Source organism: Dicentrarchus labrax, unplaced genomic scaffold, assembly GCF_905237075.1.
Source record: "Dicentrarchus labrax unplaced genomic scaffold, dlabrax2021, whole genome shotgun sequence".
Lineage (NCBI taxonomy): Eukaryota > Metazoa > Chordata > Actinopteri > Moronidae > Dicentrarchus > Dicentrarchus labrax.
This window is the reverse complement of record NW_026136719.1, coordinates 17,888,612-17,911,745: the sequence shown is the minus strand read 5'-3', so window position 1 is coordinate 17,911,745 and position 23,134 is coordinate 17,888,612. Positions and strand designations below refer to the sequence as shown.

Here is a 23,134-nt window from a genome sequence, read left to right as displayed (position 1 = left end):
CAGTGTAACCCTCCGCCTGCGGTAGATGTGCTGAGGCTGGAGTAGCCACCATTTTGCATGTCTAGTGTGTTCCTCCCTCCTTTGCTAATAGAGACGATTCCAGTCATTTTCTGGCATCATAACGGCGAGTAAGTATACCCTGAGAGCGATATGTCGGCCGAAGTGTATGAAAATTGCTCCACGCGTGAGTAATCATTCGTGGTTTTGTTTGAATGTACGTTGACAACTCTCACTGGGGCGCTGCATAGGAAGTCGCAGCCCTCAGTGCACCGGGGTTGTGCCTGTCAGCAGCTAACTCAGCTAGCACGGTTAGCCTAGCCCTTTAGCTGTAGCCGTGCTAACTAACCTGCCGGGCTAGGGATGTGAAGCTCAGTAGCACATTTATATCGTGTGGTTGCCCATTAGGTCGTGACAACACGGAATGCCGAATTTGTGTTTTTATATCTTTTGTAGGTTAGCTTACAGGATCAGTATTTGTCCTTTTAGTTGAGGTAGTCTTCGGGCTAAGGTAACAGAAACTCAGGTAAGCTAGCTAACGCCACAGAGGTCTCGCTAGCTTGATAATCCAAACGCTTCAAGAAGGCCTTAACTGCATCATGTCCTGATCAATCGGCGACCAGATTCAGGTGTCATGCCCAGCCTTTAATGGCCTCTCGGTTCACTTCGACATTACTGTCTAATGCTGTCGGTTTAAACCTCCATTTAACGAGATAATGTCAGCCAAGGTGAAGCTACTGCCGTACTGTCAACCTAATTTATGTTGTCCTTTCTCTGGAAATATTAGTGTATACCAGTGTTAGCTTGTTGTTAGCTGACTTTTGCTAGGTGTAATTTGCGTTTAGCGGAGTAACATTAAGCATTTCGCGATGGTCTCAATGCTTCGTAATACTGTCAGGCTTCCTTAGCCTTAAACAAAGTGTAAACACATCAGCAATACGTCAACGTTGCATTTGGGTATCCAGGAAGCTAACGATAGCTAGCCTGGTGTGTTAAGGACGTGGACTCCTTTTTTACTCTAGTTTCACAAGTAAGTTAGTTGGTGTTGACAACGTCTTAGTGAAGATGGTAACATTACGCCTTTTTAATAATGCATTTATTACGTATTTGTGATCTGACTAAGACCCGCTTTTCACGAAACAAGTTTTGGGTTAAAGTTAAGGAAGTCAGCTGTTAGTAGGAAGTAGATAAATGATAGTGGCGTGCAGTATGGGTGATTCCTGGACATCTCTGGCACATATTTTCTGATAAGTGTGGAAGATTTAACAAGAGCCATTCCGAAATATAATTTAGCTCCTGCGTAATTACCACTGTTTCCGTGGTTACAGTTGCCTAATAGTAACAGTACCTATGGTGAACTTACATCAATAATTAAACCGAATTCAAAGATGTCTTTTGATGTTAAATGTAATAACGTGATGACTGCATTATGCTATGCTTGAAACAAGACAGCTATGGCCTAAATTAAAACCACTTTAGCTCAGCTGACAGTGATGTAGTGACTAACTCTGTGCCACGACACTTAAGATGAGGATTGAGTCGATGCATTAGGTAGAGCTTTATTTTACAGTAGAGTTAGCAGTTATTAATCACTCAGTATTGAAGCACATTCATACTAGGCGTTGTCACTGTGTCCACAAACAACTCTCCCATACATTGTGAATCAAATTTTTTCTTTAGTTTGCCAAATTGCCAGTCATATTGTATGATAGACATTGCCATGGTCTTGGTTACACATTTGATTTGGACAGTAGCCTGTTAATCTCACAGATCTTTTTTCTTTTTACTCCCTCACAGTAACACCAGCCCTGTATATTGAGTGATTTAGGAAGTGCTGTAAGAGGTAGCTTGAGTGCAAAACTAACTCTTTTGTCCACTGGCCAAATAGCTAGTGGAGGTTCAAATGTTACCAGCCGCTCAATAGATCGCCATTGTTTTTGTGGTTGGCGAGTGAAGCAAATCCACCAGCCACTTGTATATTTTACCAGCTGGTGCTAATTTTGACCCTGGAGATAGCATTAGTACTTGTTCTTGAGCATTAATGTTGGTTACTATGCAAGGTTTGCCTGCTAGTTTGCAACCTAACATAGCGAAATAAATAACTATTTGTGTAGGTAAATTGAACCTATATCTAGGAAACAAAAACTAGTGCTTGGAGTAGAGAAAGGATAAAGATGGCTGGGGGTTAAAAACATGAATCCTTGTGTGCACACAGCTATTTCTTCTTTGGAACAACATGATGCTGCCATTTGTTGTTTGAAATCTGCTGAGCAACTGCAGGGCCTCTACAGGTTCAGCGATTACTTCACATGATTGCCAAATAGTTAGAGTTTAGCTCAGTAATGGCTCTCGACTGTGTCTACTGACCACCAGGCTTTACACATATACTTCAAGTCATTTCACATAGCCTACATTTAACAGTGTTTCCGACAGATTGAGAATTTATGTGGTTGGAGGAGGATTGTGGAGTGACTGGAAACAGTGTTGCATTCATGTTAACTTATGTTTGCGCATCAATGTAACAGTCTGACTTTTTGATCAGTCATGCTGTACAAACTCTATTTGGGGGGGCCACCCAATAAATAGTTAATGTGTAACACTGGTCATAATATTTTTTGCTGTCGAATACATTTCATATCTTCGACTAAGGTGCAGGACCTAATATTGAACTGTGCATATAGGAAGCAGGGTGCACATGTAAGACATGTAAAAAGCTGACACAGTACCAATTTACAGTTTCTTGCATGTTTGGTCTTCCTCGTGTATTTATGTAGAATTATCAATTATTTATTGCTGTGCATAACTGATCACTTAGAGTTGGTGATATTGGAAGGAATAGAGTGATCTGCTTTGATAGTATTTCATTTATAACAGCTGAGAGCATAGCTGAGCACAGAGAGAAAATAAAGAGACAAAGTGCAGGTTACAGCAGACTGGCAAATTGAGTAGGGAAAATGTTTCTCCCCAGTGACGTCTCTGTATATTCTTCTGGCAGCTGTCTAATGATCTTTTTGTCTAGTTCAACTGTGCAACTCTCTCTGAGCAAAGAAGGCAGTTGTGGATATTACATCTGTGCGTTCAATTTTTTACTATGAAGTCCTGATGGTGTTCAATAATCTAATGTAAAACCACTGTGTTCTATCTCTTAATGCTCCTAGTATAATGTCTCGGTCTCTGCAGGTTGACTGTTCCCTGTGGTAAAAGGGAGGTGTGGCATGCTTTCTGCTTGTTGCTGGTTGTCAGGCTCTGAAAACTAATCTAGGCTGGCTCTCCAAATCTCATGAGAGGAAAAGCTTGTTATGAACATTTTGAAGTACATGCAAAGTATACACATATAGGAATGAGGTGTTGATATTGCACAATCTGACCCATAGTGTTAGTCAGGTTGTTAATAGCTTAAAGACATTTAGAGGTCTGAGAGGTGATCATTCTGAGATACCTTGCTAAAAATGAGATGCATGTAAAACTGTTGTTTTGTCAAGGTATGATTCACCTGTGATCCGCTCTTTCCTCTTGTGGCACACTTTGTGTTTTTCAGGTTTTGTTGTTTTTTTTTCTTCTTCTTTCTCTTCAGCCTTTTGGCACAGGGTGTGGACCTGCACCTTCTGACATTATCACACCTGGGCCAGATATCCCCAAGTACACTGAGGCGATTTGTCAGACAAACTTTCTATTGGCTGTAGTGACTTGTCTTGGTGATCACCACCTTAATCTGTAATAGGGCTATACATAAGAACAGTTCCCTGTTTGTCTTTGTAGTAAGGTTGAGTAAAGCTGTCCTTGGTGAGTGAACCCACGGCTGTTGTCGCCTAACTATTGAATAAGCTCAAGGCTTTACATTCTGTGATTTAATGTGTTCAACTCCTCCTTTTAAGTTTTGTTTTGTTTTTTATACAAAAGACACCTTTCCACTTCCCAGAAATAGTTGCAGTAATAAAAAGTAATGGCAATTATGGATAATAAGAAATATGTTTTGATTTTAGAAGAATGTGCCGTTGTACTGCAACAAATGAAGAAGTGTAATTTAATCAGCTCTCAGCAGTGGTTGGATTTACCTTCTTTATTGTGTACACATTTGATTATAAGCACAGCAAGAGGCAGGGTTTCATGTTTTATGGAGCCCAACACAGGGTCCATTCAGCTCAGGAAATTTAAATGGTGTTAAGACAGACTGTAGATCTCTGGCTTTATTAAAGTGTGGCCTTGCCTGGACCCCCCCCCCCCGCCCATTCCTCTTTGATCACAGCAAATTCCTAGATTCTCTACAAACCACCACCTTATGCAACAAAGGATGCCCTCATTCCCACTATGTCTGGATCCATATTTTCCTCAGTAGACTGGCATAGTTTCAAATAATTTCATTTGATCTCGTCAGCTATCCTTAGTGATAAGGAAAATTAGGGAGATTTTCCTCTATGGCCATTCAGATAAATATATTGCAACCTCCACAGTATACCGGTTTAAAAGGAAGCGTCAGGGGCAACCAGGTAACTAAATTAATGTTGGGTTAATTTAAAGCTCATTCTTCACTGTCACATTAATCTATAAATGTTGGAGTTGGTGTCATGTGGGAACAGGAGCTGGAGTTGAATTTTCATGTAAGGTGCTCTGGCAATTAGCCAGCTAAGTACCTAGTAAAATTCCCTTAAGTCTTATGGCTTGGCTCTGGTGACAACAGTAGCAGCATCATTACTGGAACCCAAATTACTGCAAAAGACAAATGCTTACGACGCGGTTTTATGTATAAGCCTTTCAGTTTCACAAAGCTGTCTTTGGTCTGGCACTGCACATAGTGTCATATAGTGTTTTACAAAGTACGTATCAATGCAGTCTCACATTTCGAAGAACTACATTGTTCATGAGAAAAATTGTATCAGAACAATGCCATCCACTAGGTTATCACATATACGATTTTTAGGGTCTCTATTCTGTCGCAATGCCTTTTTATGTTCTTGTCTACCAAAATGGATTTGCTGGACAAGTAATTACTACATTTCTGTTGCTGTAGCAGCTTAATTATGTACTGCATGCTGCCAGATAAAAGGCTTCATAAGATGGGAGACAAAATGTACCTCTTTCTAAGTAGAGGGGTCAACATTATTCATTTTCCAGTTTTAGAATGGAAATTGAGATGTATAATTCTGCACAAATGTGTGCCAAACACCTGAGAATCTGCATGTCAACATTTACATTCACAGATAACTAATTCCAAACTTGGATTCAAATTTTTGGATTGCATATATTTATTTAGTAAGAAAACAGCCATGTGGAAACACATTTTATGATACCTTGATCGTATAGGACATTATCATCTTCTTGTAAGAAACGAGCCATGGCACAGCACTACAGAGATTGTTCAAAAAAGCCTTAAATGAATCTTCTTTCTGTTTAAAAAATATAAACCACACATTTATGAGGTTCTGTCTCGATGGGCAACATTCTCTTAAGTTTCTCTCTTATTTTTATGTTAAAACAGAAATCAAGAGTCAAAGTCAACTCCAGATGCACCAAACCATCTGAACCGACAAGGCCTGAGGCCAGTTATTTGTTTGTTGTTAGCATAGATAACACCGCTAACCACTATATGAAGGGCAGGTGTTGTGCTATGTGAAAATATTGGCACATGGCCAAGAATTGCAGCGATGCCACCAAAAAAAAAAACAACGGATAGATGGATGAACCCAAATTATTTGTGTTACAGCCGCAGGTTATCCAGCGATTGCACAGCACCCAAGTTGATGCTCCAGAGTGTTGCACAAATCTAAAAGCAGTTCTCTTGGCAATCTGAAAAAGCTCAGCAGCGAATCATCCTCTTCATCAAATAGATCTGTCAGATCTGAAAACTGTGCATGAGGCCTAAGTGGCCACAGCATCTAAGAAGTACAGCATTCAGAAGCTGAACTTAATATCATCAATATCATCCAAGGGTTTTTTATGGTTTTAATTGGGATAAATGGATCAGTAGTATTTATTTTGCCCACAAATGTAATAATCCAATCATAATTCCTCTAAAACATATAATCTAAACTTGATTATATGACATTCATGCGTTGTTTTTTTCTCAAAGTTTTTTCTTAATTTGTTTATATATTGCTTACTGCGTGAGGCCCATTGCTCCCCCTGCGTTGCATATCCCACCTCTTAGTCATAACAGCTGTAGTTTGTTAAAACTTAAGTGATAGGAAAAAAGCCCACCTTCCCCTGCTCCATTAAAGAGTTAATCTTCTGTGAGAAACGAGCTGCTTAGATATTACTTGCGAATATAACAAAATCATGAAACCTGCCTATGTTGCCTGCTTTGAAGAAGTAAGCATAGTGTCTGTTTGACCTATAGTTTTGTAAATGGTAATTTCTCAGGTCTTTGGTTCATATAAACACAAGAGAATTTATTCTCACAACTAAGCATGTACTTATAAATATTTAAACCTCTTCCTGTGGCTTAAAGCGTGTGTGCTCTCAGAAACTTCCACACGAGGGAATGGAATTTCACCTGCCATTCTCCTTTCCCTCTGCACATCTAATACTAGAATGCAGCTCTAAATGTAACAGTATTTGCTTCCTTAAACCAGATATTTATCATATTCTTCTTGGTTTATCGCCACAAAATACACAAGAGAATGTGTTTACATGCACTGCAATGATTTTGTAACTGTAAAACTTGCATTTAAGTGCAGCTGGTCAGCCATCAAATGTCTTACCTGCGCACTACCATATTCTTGAACCTGTGCTAACCTGTTTGTTTTCTTCATGTTTTCCAGAGAATGCCAGCTCCGATCAGACTGCGGGAGCTGATCCGGACTATCCGGACAGCACGGACCCAGGCAGAGGAGCGTGAGATGATCCAGAAAGAGTGTGCTGCTATCCGCTCGTCCTTTAGAGAGGAAGATAATACATACCGTTGCAGAAATGTGGCAAAGCTACTTTATATGCACATGTTGGGCTACCCGGCACACTTTGGGCAGGTATGTTTGGGGATGGGAGGAATGACTAGACAAGGCTTTTTGGATTTTCAGTGACCAATGTCATTATTGTTACAAAGCTTATACCCTTAGACTGTTGCATGTGACATGCTGACTTGTTTTCAAGCTGGAGTGCCTGAAGCTGATTGCGTCCCAGAAGTTCACTGACAAACGAATAGGTTATTTGGGAGCTATGCTGCTGTTGGACGAGAGGCAGGACGTCCACCTACTAATGACAAATTGCATTAAGAAGTAAGTGGAGGCAAGATCCTAAGTGAATTTCTTTAAAGCTTTATTTTTTTTGCAATGCGCATGCACAGTAATTTGTTTTTGATGAAAGAAAAAAATTATGTTTTGTGCTCATTCAACTCCGTTCTTCTATCAAAGTGACCTGAATCACAGCACACAATACGTCCAGGGCCTGGCCTTGTGCACTTTGGGCTGCATGGGTTCCTCAGAAATGTGTCGTGATCTGGCTGGGGAGGTAGAGAAGCTGCTCAAAACATCCAATTCCTACTTGAGGAAAAAAGTAAGCCTCATCGTTGTCATGTTTGTATGTATGCTTGAAGGGTCTAAAATCTGTAGTTGACTACATTCATAAATGAAAATGTATGCATGTCTGTTGTTACAGTTACACCTGACACTTGAAAGTCAAATATTGTACTAAGGGTTTGACTGTTTCTTCATAAAGTGTCTTCTGTGTTGACAGGCGGCGTTGTGTGCAGTTCATGTCATCAGGAAGGTTCCAGAACTTATGGAAATGTTCCTTCCAGCCACAAAAAACCTGCTGAGCGAGAAGAACCATGGTAAGTGTAAACGGTTTACCAGGATGCAGTTGCTGGCTCGCGGGGGAAGTGCGCAGACTTTGTCCTATTTCCTTTCACTCACTGTGCTTTGCTCAGAACAGCTGGGCAGCTAATGTCCTTTTTGTGTTGTCCTTCGCAGAGGAGAGTGGAATTAATGAGTCTGTCATAAACTCTGGGGCTTGTGCGTCCCCCTCATAGGGGAGACATGTCACATTTTTTTTGTAACAATGCTGAAATAACTTGAACTTCTTTGACATTGTGTGACAATGCAATAATGAGAGCTTCAGATAAGACAGTTTCAAAATGCATGCGTCTTCAGCTTTTTTCCATTGTCAGGAATTGCTCATGCAAACTTGCAGATGTGAAATGATTATCAAAAATTAAAAGAAGTCTTGGATTTGACATTATGCATATAGTAACTAGAAATCTGCTCTTCTACAATGTACATTCAGTTTTAGTTCTCTCATATGTAAAAAATAAATTACAGAATTGATTACTTGTAAAAAATGTAAGGTCAGAAAGCCACTACAAATTTTAAACATGTTAAAATTAAGGCAGCACAATTAGTCAAATATTAATCGCAATCACGATTTCGACTCACCACTATGCTTTCCACTGCTGTCACTCAGATGATGAGTTTTCAACCTTGTAACATTCAGATCAGGTCACTAGGAGATGATTAGCCTCTGTGATAATCTTACAGATTTATGAAGCTGTCACCTGATGTCCTCTGCAGTTAATCATATGTATGCTAGTACATCATATATTTTTTTACATCTGGCTTAGTTGGTCAGCCTGGATACTGGTACAAAGAACTACAAGTGCAAAGTCTGCAAATTGGTACATGTCTCGTAATGTATGTAAACCATATATTAATAGCAGCTTGGCAGATGTTTAACTCTCGTCTGTCATTTATGTTGTACATGCAGTATATAGATGACATGAAAGCCAAATGCTTAAATAGTTCTTAAGTCTGTGTTCAGACTGACAAAAGCCCGGTGAGGCAGTAACACAGCATGTTCAGTCATTTCAATGAGACCACTTAGTGCAGCAGGGTAGTGTTAGGTGCCATAACCAAAGAATTCTATCACAGTATGTCTTTTAAGATTATGGCATATCACTTTGTTGCATGGCTGAGCCTTTATATAACCTAATAGTTATTCTACTGTGCCGAATATGTATAGTGCAAAACTGCAAGATAGTAAAATAAAAAAAAAGATATGCCAACAACTTTAACATTGCTTCCTTTTCAAAGCTAAATATTTAGTCAATAAACACTATTGTTGTCAAATGTTCTATTGCGCAAGTAAGAACCAATTCAGTTACACTAGTTGTTTCAGCTATGTACTGGTATGGTGGTACAGTGGAAAAAAATATCATCATATATATATAGGAAATTAAAACTGGTGTACTGGCTCATCTGGTATATATTGCCCAGCACTATTACAGGTTTGCAAAAGAGTAGGGCTCTGTCAAAAATAGGGTCATCTGACAAAAAGTTTAACCTAGCTCAGGTTTTGCTGCGACATAACACAGCATACTCCGGTAACGCTCTGCGATGTCCAATTAAATGCAGGCAAGCGCATGTTCATGTGAGACTGCTTTTATGTAAAAGAATAATTCTACTGTTTACCTGACAAACCTTGATACAGAGGATACAATAATTGCTGTCCTGATAACCTCCAGAGTTGTAAAATCTCTGCAGTGTTTTGGCCATAATAAACCTTCAGACTCGTGTATCTATTACTCGGAACAGGCTCCTGAATACTTTTTTATTGGTACTTAAAACAGTTGGACCCACCAGCATAGTTCCTTGTGTTTTAGGACTCAATACCAAGTAACGAATGGGTGATGTAGAGAAAAAAAACGATATTCACTATAAATAAATAAATAACCTTTGCTTTGGTTACTCCCCCAGGTGTTCTCCATACATCAGTTGTCCTCCTCACTGAGATGTGTGAAAGAAGTCCTGACATGCTGGCCCACTTCAGAAAGGTACATGCAGATTCTCTTACCCTAAGGACCTTAAAGTGATTTACTTATACATTTGTCTTAAGCTCACGTCACATTTCATTCTCCTTTTGCGTACACATTTACTTTTGGTATAGCTAAGCTAGACAAACATGTTTAAACTTTTGAGGCTTGTATAGCGCTACAGGTTTTGTTCTACATTCAAAGTATGTCTCAATCCTTTATCTCCTACCACTGTCTTTTCCTCTTGTATTTCAACTGCTGCTGTACCTCTCCTCCTCTAGGTGTAACAAAACTGTGCCAGAAGCACCACCCCTCATGCTCATGATCTAAACATTATTTTAAGCTCTCTGAAAGTGAATGATTTCCAGTTTCCCCTCCCTAACATCTACCTCATATTTTTTCTGTCATTTGTCTTTGTTACAATTCCTGCATTGTGTTAGAATGAGAAGGTAAGAGTACATTCTGATCTCATAGCTGGTGCATGCTGTAAATAGTAATCACTCCTCACAGTCACCTCAGACGTAACCAAATTTGTGTTGAGTAATGTCATGTTGTGCTTTAATTTATAATTTTAATTTCTTTAACTTGTACAGTGATCATTACTATGTCAGTGTTTTTGAATATTCACTAAAAGAACTTTTGGTCCATTTGTCAGATACATTTCTCACAATTTTTGTTTTGAGCGTCATTACTTGCCTAATATGCAACTCATTTGATCACTGTCTATTTTAAAACAGTTGGGGTGGGTCTGTTTTCACGTGGTTGCCACAGGTGTTGTCACCAGGGACAGATGATTTCCACTTTATCTAAGTCACTGTTAGAGTGTATCTTATTTGTTATATCAGTGACTGTCTTAGGTCTGTATAATTGTGAAGAGGTGGTTTTCTGTAATGAGCAAAAGAGTTTGGCAAACGTAGTACTAGGATGTCATATTAAGATAGAGGAGTCCAAAGGTTTAGATTATGTTTTTATTTTTAAACCCTCACTCTAGCATTTTGGGTTGCTTGTTTGTCGTATAATATGCACATTATAGTAAAAGATTGAGATCAATTTTATCTGTCAAGTGATCTGGTGAGGAACATGTTCAGTCTGGCATAACAGAAAGACTGGAAGTAGGCCGAAACAAATAGCGAAAAAAGTAGGCCTAACAATTTACAGTGTGTTTTACTTTTTTGGCTACATTTTTAGTGAGTAAGGTAGAGAATTTCCAGGACCCTGCTGCCAGTCTATAGGCTAAATACATCCTCTGTACTGGGCGCAAAGAGATGAAAAAGATTTCCAATCTTCCAATTTAATGCTGGACAACACACTGTTTCCCAAAATGTTGGTTTGTTCCTTTAAGGTTACACTTTGATAACCTGCTTTACAAGGCATTGAGAGATCAAATTATGTAGATTAGAAAATGTCCTATCTTAAATGTAATGACATTTTTTGTTGGCATTGAATTCAACTCTAATTTTGAATATATATATATATATATATATGTTTATTTTGCCACTTTCAGAATTGTGTATGCACATGTTCTTATTCTCTTAAAGCCAAATGTTCTAACCTAATATATTTTGTTCGATCAAGGTTTTGATTGTACAACCTCAAAAATTTGACTTCAATCATACTACACTACCTCAAACCACTGTTAATGAGAAATTATTAGCTTTAAAAGTTAACGAGGAACAATGTTATAGAAATGTTAAAGAGGAAAAGTAGAATATTTGTGAGATCTACAAAAAATATTGTGAAACCTCTTCTTTTCTGTTCTGTTGTTGGTCTTTTTGTAGCTGGTCCCACAGTTGGTGAGAATCCTGAAGAACCTAATCATGTCTGGATACTCTCCTGAGCATGATGTGTCAGGCATAAGCGACCCTTTCCTGCAGGTAAATTCCCTCTTTCTTAAGACAAGAACCCTTTACTGTAAGTGCATATTTTGATTTGGCCTGATCCTTGAGATGTGGGCACAGCATCTAGTGTGAAATGGAAATATATAAATTATAATATTTAAAGCTGTTGTGTAATAAAAAGTGCTAAAAATGTCCTATTCTTGGTGTGGATGCATTGTTCACACTTAGCTAAAGCAGGCTAAGTTGTGCTAGTAGAAAATGAGCCTACAGAACAACAACAAGAAAAAGAGAAACCAGATTTTACTTGTGCGTGTTGATAAAGTGCATCCGACTTGGCAAGTGAACTGACAGGACTGGACTTTTCCTTTCTTTTTTAGGTGCGGATATTGAGACTACTGCGAATTTTAGGAAAGAGTGACGATGACTCCAGTGAAGCAATGAACGACATTCTTGCGCAGGTTAGAATTAAACATAACCATTGATTGTGGCCAAAAGCTTATTTGAGTGAGTGTTATTTTTCTAAATGAATGGTATTTGTACTTACAGGTTGCAACGAACACAGAGACAAGTAAAAATGTAGGAAATGCAATTCTGTACGAGACTGTGCTGACAATAATGGACATCAAGTCTGAAAGTGGACTGAGGGTGAGTTGATTTAATATAAAGGAAAACCTCGATGTAAACATTTTTTTTTCTTTGCCTAAATGCCTTTTATCTTACAGGTCTTGGCCATCAACATACTAGGTCGCTTCCTTCTTAACAATGACAAAAATATAAGGTAATAAATTGAATTACTGTACTTGACCTTGCATGCATCATCATCATCATCTTCTTAATTAATTGAGTCATACAAAATATTGTTATTAAGTCCTGATGACATCTTTTAAATAAACTCACCATTCCAGATACGTGGCATTGACATCTCTACTAAAGACGGTACAGACAGACCACAATGCAGTGCAGAGGCATCGGAGCACCATTGTGGATTGTTTAAAAGACCTGGATGTGTCCATCAAGAGGTGATTCACAGAACTTGAAGTGCACAGATCACTTCCACTAGACTTTTATGTCTCTTAATATTTGGCCTTGTTGTTCCTGACCTTTACTTTTCATTGTTGTGTAGACGTGCAATGGAACTGAGCTTCGCCCTGGTGAACGGCAACAACATTAGAGGCATGATGAAAGAGCTGCTCTACTTCCTGGACTCCTGTGACCCAGAATTCAAAGCAGACTGTGCATCAGGAGTCTTTCTAGCCGCAGAGAAGTATGCCACTAACACGCAGACTTCACTGCACATTACAACTGTGCTGCTTTGTAATGATTTGGTACCTGTCCTGTGTGACCTTGTTGATCTTGGATATAAAAGAGATTTCCAGTGTTTCATTTTCTGGTTGATAGAACCTGTTAGAACTAACTGTATCTGCATGATTGGATTCATGTTGTCTTGATGTTCGTTGTGCCTCTGAAGAGGGAATATAATCCACCTGTTGTGTTACAGAGTGCAGTATAAAAAATACTCACGCTAAGAGTTTGTGGTACCACAGTGAACAGGGAACGCTGTATGATGATAAAATGAGTGATCCATCGTCTGACAGACTATGTTGATACCATTTATTTTCTGACAGCATTTGTCCCTGACTGTATAGAATTTAGATAACTTTACATGTTTATGATTCTTTTTCAGTCCTTTGCTGGACTAATGTATGACTCTATGTATTTTCTGTGTTACAGGTATGCCCCTTCGAAAAGATGGCACATAGACACCATTATGAGAGTCCTGACAACAGTACGTATATTACAAACACTGCAGTGCCTCTGATGCCTTTGATTGTTTAGAGGATTTGATTTTCTGTGCTCATAATAATAATAATAAGTATTTTTTTGATTAAGTATTACCTTGTACTGCAAATTATATAATAAAATTCTCCTCAGCCAACGCTGCTTTAGTTTTACTGCAAACCTACCAATTAATACTTAGTTCATTTGCCTTTCTCATTGATATCTCTGCTAATCCTTACAGGCAGGGAGCTACGTGCGAGACGATTCTGTTCCCAACCTCATCCAGCTCATCACGAACAGTGTGGAGATGCATGCCTACACAGTACAGAGACTTTACAAAGCACTGCTGGATGACATCTCACAGGTCAGAGCAGTTCTGGTTTAGATCATGATTTGGGGTATCTTCATCTTTTAAGCATACAGTCAGATTTGAGAATGTAATGCCGTGCATTACAAAACAATACAATCTTTGTATTTCAAAGTAGCTCAATAGTGCATCAAAGTAAACTTCTGTTACTCTGTGTTCTGTAGCAACCACTAGTGCAAGTGGCGTCCTGGTGCATAGGAGAGTACGGGGACCTGCTGGTATCCGGACAGTGTGAGGAGGAGGAGCCCATCCAGGTACACCTGGAAGAATCCCAGCAAAACACATACACATGCACACAAACACACAAATTGAAGACCTCAGAGAATCACTAGGTCAACAAATGTTTCTTCTATTCGTTTGGAATTAAGGTGACTGAGGATGAAGTTCTGGATGTGCTGGAAGGCCTCCTGGTGTCCAACCTGTCCACACCTGTGACCCGGGGTTATTCCCTTACTGCCATCATGAAGCTATCTACTCGCTTCAGCAGTGTTAAGTGAGTGAATTGCCTTTTTACCCTATACTGTACTTTGAAGCTTTGCAAATGTTTGAGTGTCAAAAGTTCTTTAGCTGTAACCAATGATACTTTTCCCCTTTATTAACCTGTAACATTTTAAATGTTTTAGCCGAATCAAGAAGGTGGTTTCGATATATGGCAGTAGCATTGATGTGGAGCTTCAACAGAGAGCTGTGGAGTACAATGCGCTTTTCAAGAAATACGACCACATGAGGTAAAAATTACTATTACATCATAACAGCCACATTGTACCAGTTAGTAGATGAGGAAAATTATCCAGTGTGAATCTGGTCAATCTCCGTCCTTATTTCTTGCTCGTTCCCTGACTATAGGCCAGCTCTCCTAGAGCGAATGCCCATTATGGAGAAAAGCACTACCAATGGCCCCACAGAGATTGTACAGACAAATGGGGAGACAGAGCCCTCTGTTGTGGAGCCAAAACATCCACCACCTGTCACCCAGCCAAACCAGGTGAGGACAGTTTTAATTTCTGAGACCCATATAAACAGTTAATACTATATATATATATATATATATATTTTTTTTTTTTTTTACAGACTCTGGTATTTTTGTGCTAAAATAATAAAGTTTACTTCCTTGTTTTTTTTTTTTTTTTTTTTAATGCATGAGAAGAAAATTAAATTTACTTCTGTTGATAATGAATTTTTATTTTTTTATTTTTGTAGTATTATTCAATATTATACAACAATACATTTATCGTTCATTAATATGGTGTACCAAGAGGTATTGGAGGTATTTTATCATGATCGTGTGTTGTCCTTGTCCCCCAGGCTAATAATTTATTAGACCTGCTAGATGATAATGATGTGGTGCCAGTAATCCAGACCACGATGTCCACCAAGACTGGCTCACATGGAGGAGAGCTGCTTGAACTGTTGAGTGACCTCTCACTAAGTGGTAGGATGCCCTGTTTAAAGCTCTCTGTTACCCCTTTTAGAGCACAGACCTGGTGTAACCCTTTGTTTGCCACCAGTGTGAATGTGATGTGGTCCGGTTTTGGTAGGAAAAAAAAGTGAACAGAAACCCCTGTGTGGTGTTGTTCCCTATTTTCAGGCGGCCCAGCCCCTGCTCCTGTTCCCTCTGTGCCCACTCCCCAACCCTCTTTCCTCCTGGATGGCCTCTCTTCACAGCCCCTGTTTAATGACATTGCAACTGCAGGTGAGAGTCTGTTCCTCCCCTTGACCTTCCACTCCCAAATGTACAGTGGTTTGTGGTATTTGTCCTCATGTATTAAACCACTTGGTCAGTTTTTCTTTTCTTGAAATTACCATGATGCATCTGATATAAATCTCTAAATCTCTTGATGGTCTGCTCCTCTGAAATTTCTCTATAGCTATTCCTCCCATGACGGCATACAACAAGAATGGTCTAAAAATAGACTTCACATTTGAGAGAGCTAATCCCAATCCAAACATCGCGGTCATCACTATCCACGCTTCCAACTCAACAGAAGCAGATATGACAGACTTTGTTTTTCAGGCTGCAGTACCAAAGGTAAGCAGGCACAAGCTGACACTAATATTAAGTGGCTAAATTTTAATATGTTGTTAAGCATAATATAATGCATAAGAAATTCTGTAAAAGTCACTACTTGGGTGTCATGCTTGTTACCAGTATTATTCTCAAAGTTAGACTCAACTACTTAAAAAATAACTGGGAGAGTGAGGGCTATTTTGCATAGAAATGTTGCTGATCACAAGCCTGCTCGACCTCATAAGAATAACTTATGTTAAGTGCCGCTGTGGTCTGGTGTTTCTGTAGCATGGAATTTACATCAAACTGTGTTGGTTTAAATAGGATTCAGGAAATCCTAAAACATTTAAAAAATAAAAAAGTTTTAGCATGATTTTTAGGCACTAGGTGTTAACTTTCAGCAAGCTATTACAGAACTCCAGTATTCACCAGGTAGCCCAAAGATACTGCCCGTTCACTGCATTACAAGTCCCACGATTTCTACTGGTGCCATCCTGAATCTGTGTTTGGCTAGCCAGAAAGATAGATGTCTCGTGGAGATCTGGCAGAGGTGATGGATCAGGCGAAGAAAACACTGTTTGAATTACATTCATTTACCTGGGTCACCTGTTTTACAATCACATTATCCGATCAATGAACCTAAAAGTGTAGTTAAGTCATTATCCATCAATTATGGTCAGCACCCGATCAATGTGAGCATCCCTATTTTGTACTGCTGTGATGACCCCATTTCTCCATGGGTATCATTAAATTTTCATCTAACATAGTGTCCCCTATTTGTTTGTCAGACATTCCAGCTGCAGCTCCTCTCCCCTAGCAGTAATGTTGTCCCAGCACTCAACCAGGGAACTGTCACACAGGTCATCAGAGTCCTCAATCCACAGAAGGTGAGTTTGTCCTTTACAAATTGTGTTGGATCTGTTTTGTTTTTTTGTTTTTGTGCCATTTGAAGCACACTTGTGTATACATTTAAGACCTGTGCAGTCTTAAATGATTTCCTCTTTTATAAACATGATCATCCTCACAAAATTTCAGCAACAGCTACGAATGAGGATCAAGCTGACGTACACCCTCAAAGGCTCGCCTGTGCAAGACCTGGCTGAGGTTAATAACTTCCCCCCTCAGTCCTGGCAGTGAGGAGCTGCTTCTGTTGCTCTTAAAAGCCCCCCACCAAGGGAACTATGAAAACGATTTTCCTTTCACCTCCCTCCTTTCTTCCAACGGATCCCCCTGTGACGTCACTGCAATCCGCTGCCCTTGAGTTGCATGGGAAGCAGCAGAACATCTAACACAGGAGAAAAATTCAGATGTTACGAAGACTCTACTGACTATTGACATCACCAGAATAATTGGGAAAACATATCAATCAATGAACTTTCTCTTTTCTTTTCTTAATTGGTTTCCATGATCTCTTTGCGTAGTAATACTATTTTCCACATACACCCTCGGCCCAGCACCGTTACCACCCACGAAAGCACATATGCACACCATTCACTGTGGTACACTTAACCTCTCAAGTCACTGTAGAGAGAAAAGTGTTGCCCACTACGAGCACTGCAGTAGTTTTATTTTAATTAATAATTAAGCTAAAATGCAGTTGAAACACGTTGCTCCATTGATATTTACGATTGGCTTTGCATTCAGATTTTTTAATATGAACCTTCAGTCCTATGATGGCAGCAGAAAAAGCGTTGAAAGGTCTATTAGGTGAGGTCATAAACTTCCCCTTTTTGAATCTCCACATCATGAGTGATATAACTTGTCCCAGAGTTGTATTCATTTTGAATTACATTAATTTGCTTAAAGCATGTTTGAGCATTGTTAGGATCACAATCGCACCTTGACTCAAGCTCGAAGGGGACTTTTCTGGTTCTGGTAGTAGGCCTCTTTATCCTATGTTTCTATAGGAAGTAGTCTACATTTGCTTTGTCACAGTGATAAGAGCATAAACAAATCCAAGATGCCCAGTTTGATCACCTGTGGCTAGTTGCAGAGAATGTCCTCAGATTTTCCCCACACAGCTCTCCTAAAGTCATCTCATCTGAAGCTTTAGTTTTAGATCTGTAAAATAAATTCACTGGTTAATTGCTGTGCGTAGTTTTGACGAGGTTCATTCATTAGGATGGATATAATCCAGGCCTGAAATTTATCTGATGATAAGCTGATTGCATTTGTGTTGGAGATCTGCGTTTAAACTTTTTCTGCATCTGTGTCCTCACAGTCTAGCTTGCAATTTAGATACATTTCAGATTTGTTTAACCTGTTGGACTTAGTCACCATGCACATACATGTAAATGAAGCTTGTTATGAATGTAGTTACATGCACTGAATGCTTTTTCCCCCCCTCAAGTCTTCTTTTTCATGGCTGTCTTCTTTGACGAGGACGCTCATCTTATTGGCACTATTTTTGTGAAAGTATGTTTTATTTCTGCAGTAATTTGACTTAATTATTTATGCCTGATATCAAAGTGATGTGCCTTTCTGACTTAGCTAGATAAAAGCCCCTGAGCTATTGAGTTCTGTATGAGCTTTGTTTGTAAGTCTGCTTATGTGCTGATCGTGTTTTCAGTCTGAGGGAAATGGTCCAGTTGGATTTGAATTGGTATATCACATGATCATCATTTAATTAGTAATTAATTCATTTAAGTTTTGCGTTTTCACTTCTGTATCTCATAACAAGTCAATAATCTGTCATCCACTAATATTGGCCTACATGGATGTCCATAGCAATGTCTTAGTTTTGAGAAAAACATAAATTCTAGCCACATGATCTTGATCGTTTCTTTCCCTATAGTGTGTGTGGCAGACTTTCCATTTAAAAATGCCTGTTGGATGTTATTAATAACACGTCCTATAAAACAAAGCAAAACTCAAATATTATGGCAGCTAATAGATGTAAACTTTTCATAAGCTGGCATCAAATGTTTTTAAAAAGTATAAATGTTTTACTAAAGGAGAAATATCATTAAGATTCCCCCCATCCATAAACATTGAAGTGTGAGTTTTGGATCACTTGGTGAGGTACTGGGACGGGTTGTTCTGTGGTGACTGTTAGCAGGATTTTTTTTTGGCTCTCGTCTTCTCCAAATCAGAATTCTGACCATGCTGTCGGGGACAGTAACCTTAATACCTCACTATGTTCTCTCTTTCTGTTAACTTTCATTTGCAGTAAATTGACAGCTTTGTTTAGTCATGAATTGCAATCAAGGGGAGCACCTGCATGAGAGAAACTAAGGGTAGTTTGTACATCTCATTACTTAAGCTTAGCAGCCCTGTGATGCTATGTTGAGGTCCTCAGATGTTCAATCAGGCTGTATACTTCTTTTCACTATGCTTCACTATCTTCTAACTTCTGTGACCAAATCAGAGAAACTATTAGCTTTGGAAATATTTTTGAGCTATGATATGTGTATATGGAGAAAATTATTTCAGTTTAACTTTTTTCTGTTGTGGACAAATGCTATATTGGCTTTTTTCTGTACATATTGAGGGCTTTTACAATTTTGTCTCTTGTACTATCTTTCATCCTTTTTTTAGATACCATTTTCTAAAAATTCCAATTATTCACAATGTATATTGTCTAAATAGATCTAGTCAACATCAGTCTTTAAAGACTCCCCTGTATCATTACTCATTCATTGTAAAAGATATATGATCTGCTGCCTGTACATTGTATATAGTTGTAAAACAAACAAAAGCTGATCAAATTAAATAAAACCCACATGAAGACTTAAAAGATTAGCTAGGAAGTATAATTGTATGCATATATGTACAAAAAAGAATCTTAAAAGGATGCAATTGAACTGCATTTGATCTACTATTCTTCATACTTTATTCATGATCGGATGTGTCATCTTTACTTCTTTAACAAAGGTAGTTGGAGAGTCGGTAGGCTCTGTTGGGGTTCCTTTGGAATTTGAAATAGGGGTTGAATCCGTCTTAACAGATGTTGTCTGAAAGATGTACTGTACTACTGAAAAAACCTAAGCATAGTGCTGCACAGCAGCCGAAGTGGCACCTTGCTTCATCTGTTTCCTAGCCCCTCAAACACTTCATGTTTCCACGTCCTCCTTGGAAGAGGAGCAGGTTTCTTGCCAAGATGTAACTCCTCCTCCTGGCTTTTTGTGTGGTTGAGTGTTCTGCACTCTTGACAATTCACATCTATTAAACTCTCCTTGAACCTACAAATTGATTCGTGAGATTATGCCCCTTGGTCTTGGCGTGTTTGCTCTCATGGTTTCCTGGTTACCTTTTTAAGTCTGTCATGTAGCATCTTCCTAAAAGCATCATGTCTCAACGAAGTAGGACCACTACTAGTTTTTCCCTGATTGTAGCCAGTGGGTTTAAACTGGAATGGAGTTATGTGTGGACAAGAGCTGATAGAAGTTTTCTTACGTGCTCAGTGGTTCCAGATAATGTCTGTTTGGAGCAGCAGTGTCCTTCTCTCGGTCAGAACAGTACAGAGCTTTTCTTTTGGCTTCCTTCCTTTACTTTCGTCCCTTATCGCTGACGTTGTTTGCCTCTGCATGGCACACCTTTCACTTTCTCTCTGTAGTCTGATATGAAAGGTGGGGCTGTAACACATCAAACTCCAACTCTACATGGCAGTTTATAATGGCAGGATATGAGGGAGGAAAGCAATGGATTGTTTTTTTCTGTTAGGGCCTTTTTTTTGGTTTGTTTTTAGATTTTGATTATGGAGCGCTGCTTTACCAGCCCCAAAACACCTGGCACAAGCCTGTGCTACGAGCTAATAGCCACAAGGGGGAGCTGTGCAAAATGGAAGGCTGACGGGATGGGAAAGGAAGTTTCATACATCTATTCCTGAATGTTTTTGTTGGTGTTGTTTGTATTGTCTTATTCAACCAGTATGTACCCTTGTTAATCACATCTGATCAGTTCTTTCAATGATATCGTAATTCATGCAGTTTTAAATGTACAAATGGAAATGAACCCAACATAAGTGCTTTGGACACTGTAACTTAAAAGGAAGAAAAGAAACGGAAACAAATACCCATCAGCGGTGTGATCAGCATTTGAAGTGATATTAGTGCGTGTGTGTGTGTGCGCGTGTGTGTGTGTGTGTGTGTGTGTGTGTGTGTGTGTGAGAAAGAGAAAGAGAGAGGAAATAATCGTTCTTGAGAGAGTGTGATGGTGTCTGACATGTCTTTTATCTAGATAGGACATGATTTTTGGCTGCAATTTCAACTTTCAGCTTCTGAGCTGCATGTGAAAACCAGTGTAAATAATGTCATTTCTACTCCTGACCAGAGACTTTTTGAAATGCAAGAAAAGTTCAAATTAGAAAATCTTATCACACCACCTTCATGGGTCAGTACTAACATGTACAATAGGAAGTTGTTCAGATAGTGCTCACAATACTGTTAATGTTTTTAAGAGGGTGATGAAAGTGCACATCCGTCATTTGGATAAATTGGACAATTGATTTTTTGTTTTGTTTTTATTTGTTAGGGTGAATTCAGTGTGTAAAGGGCTTGGAAAAGCATCTGAATTTACCACCATGTTCACTGTCCCTGTTGAATCAAAACTTTGCATCCATTGTATTTTGAAAACAAAATCTGTTTGTTACCCCCAGGCCTGTCCTGACTGTAAAACAATATGGTAACTGATTTGTTGGGGGAGGGTGGAGGCATGAGGTTAACTTTTTCCAGTCAAGTGTGACATGTTGAACTTAGTCCCAGTTCCATGGCTTCAAGGTGAGTGTGAATGTCAGACTGAGAGTATGAGATGATTAAAGATGAGAAGTTGTAAACTATTAAATGGGATATTTTCAATTTATGCTGTGTATTCTTGTCTTTGGGTTGGAGAAAATGATCAAGCGAATAAAAAGTCAAATAAAAATCTAGCTGAACTATGGTAGTTTTGTTTTCTTGGTTTCGGGGGTTGGTGTAACAGTCTGCTGTATTAAAAATGAATTCTGGGCTCATCTGGGAAGACTGAAGAGTTTGGGAAGATCCATACCATTAATAACAAGAATTTGTAAACCAATTTTTATACCAAAATTCTCATTTCTAGCTTTAATATACCACGTCAACAGTATTAAAGATTAACGGGACAGCTCAGTGGTCATTCCTTAACTGGGCTGGGAACACAGAATGAATTAAGTTAATTATGATTTGTGGTATGAATTATTAGTTCATACCACTTGGATTTTGTGGCCCTTCTGTAATTGGGGCCCCCTGAATAACCTGTGCCACCATTCACCCCACCAGTGATGCAGCTGATTGTGAGAGTGAAGTAAAAATTTGTCAGTATTAAGTCAGAACAATGAGTACATTTCAGTACTACTGACAATACAATGATCATCAGGGAGATTGTCAACAAACAACATGATTTAAAATGCATTAATACAGTGAAGGTAAGTGTTTATTTACATGCACCCTGAAAGCCTAAAGTCAATAGAAATATTAAAAGGTAAAAACTAGATTTTGAAACAAGCTTGCAGGAGCCACCTCAGTTTCAGTGTATGTTGTATGTATTACCAAACAAATATGCAGTTAATGAAATTACTGTAAAATAATTGCCACTCAGTGGACCATCGGGGCACCTGAGGGTTTGGGGCCCTGGGGCACTTGCGCAGTGCGCACTTTACCAGGCTGGTAGTCCCTTTATGGTCCGATATACGGTCTGTACATCTTGCAGAATGAGCAGTGATGGTATCCTGCAGCTTATATTGGCTGGATTGTGGCCCATGCTGAAGCAAAGTTTACCAAAGGTAAGAAAATACAGCTACAGAAATGTGTCTGTGTTATGTTAAGGTTGTTAGTAGGTTAGGTTAGTTGTGTAAATTGTACAATGAATCTCAAAAAGCTGACTAAACTAATGAATGTTAGCCGATAGCTAAAAAACAAATGTATTCTAGCTAATTAGGTAGTTAATTTAAAAGCAAAGCCTTAAATAAAGTTCATTAAAGTCTTCTAATAAAACAACATTTATTGAGGATTTGTAATATTGGATTTATGGCTTTTATTAATGGTTAATAAATCATGTAGACTACTTCTGCTTTATAGTTCTGTAGCTAATTTAATTTTAGGTTGCCAGATTGAGAGGGATCCCCTCAGGCAATCGGGTCAATAAATTAATAAAGGTTCAGTTTATCAATTCTAAAAAGCCGTCAAGCCTGAAATTATTCATGTCTCTGTCATATATAATCCAAACAAATCTGTTGTTACAAATGGTCAGCTAGGAAGTCTGATTATTATAATAATAATTATAAATGTTAATGAGTTTCATATGAAGTTTGCAGGGGGTAATACATTGTTAATAAACTGATATTGGTCCAGATGCTCCACAGCTCTTTATCCATACAGTAAGAGGAAGGTTTACCTGATCAATTAAATAAAAAGGCAAGTGTGATGGAGGAGCATGAGCACCAGTTGAAGGGA

General features: G+C 38.8%; 1 protein-coding gene across 1 annotated transcript; it reads left to right on the top strand.

Annotated features, from left to right (window-relative positions):
* The first annotated feature begins 19 nt into the window (after window positions 1–19).
* On the top strand, window positions 20–21,600 carry ap1g1 (adaptor related protein complex 1 subunit gamma 1). The gene is made up of 23 exons (XM_051380594.1): window positions 20–128; window positions 6,756–6,959; window positions 7,084–7,208; window positions 7,344–7,485; window positions 7,666–7,762; window positions 9,681–9,757; window positions 11,515–11,610; window positions 11,952–12,032; window positions 12,121–12,219; window positions 12,297–12,352; window positions 12,480–12,593; window positions 12,698–12,838; window positions 13,306–13,360; window positions 13,595–13,717; window positions 13,885–13,974; window positions 14,089–14,213; window positions 14,344–14,448; window positions 14,567–14,705; window positions 15,026–15,152; window positions 15,309–15,413; window positions 15,589–15,749; window positions 16,517–16,615; window positions 16,764–21,600. The coding sequence occupies exons 2-23, from the start codon at window positions 6,759–6,761 to the stop codon at window positions 16,863–16,865; spliced, it is 2,460 nt and encodes an 819-aa protein (XP_051236554.1). The 5' UTR covers window positions 20–128; window positions 6,756–6,758; the 3' UTR covers window positions 16,866–21,600.
* Window positions 21,601–23,134: the final 1,534 nt, after the last annotated feature.

Excerpts from the sequence above, each read along its gene's own strand:
- ap1g1 (XM_051380594.1), top strand. The coding sequence starts at position 6,759 with ATGCCAGCTCCGATCAGACTGCGGGAGCTGATCCGGACTATCCGGACA. Across the intron at positions 7,763-9,680 it reads GCTGAGCGAGAAGAACCATG|GTGTTCTCCATACATCAGTT; the intron begins GTAAGTGTAAAC and ends TTACTCCCCCAG. Across the intron at positions 12,353-12,479 it reads AACAATGACAAAAATATAAG|ATACGTGGCATTGACATCTC; the intron begins GTAATAAATTGA and ends TCACCATTCCAG.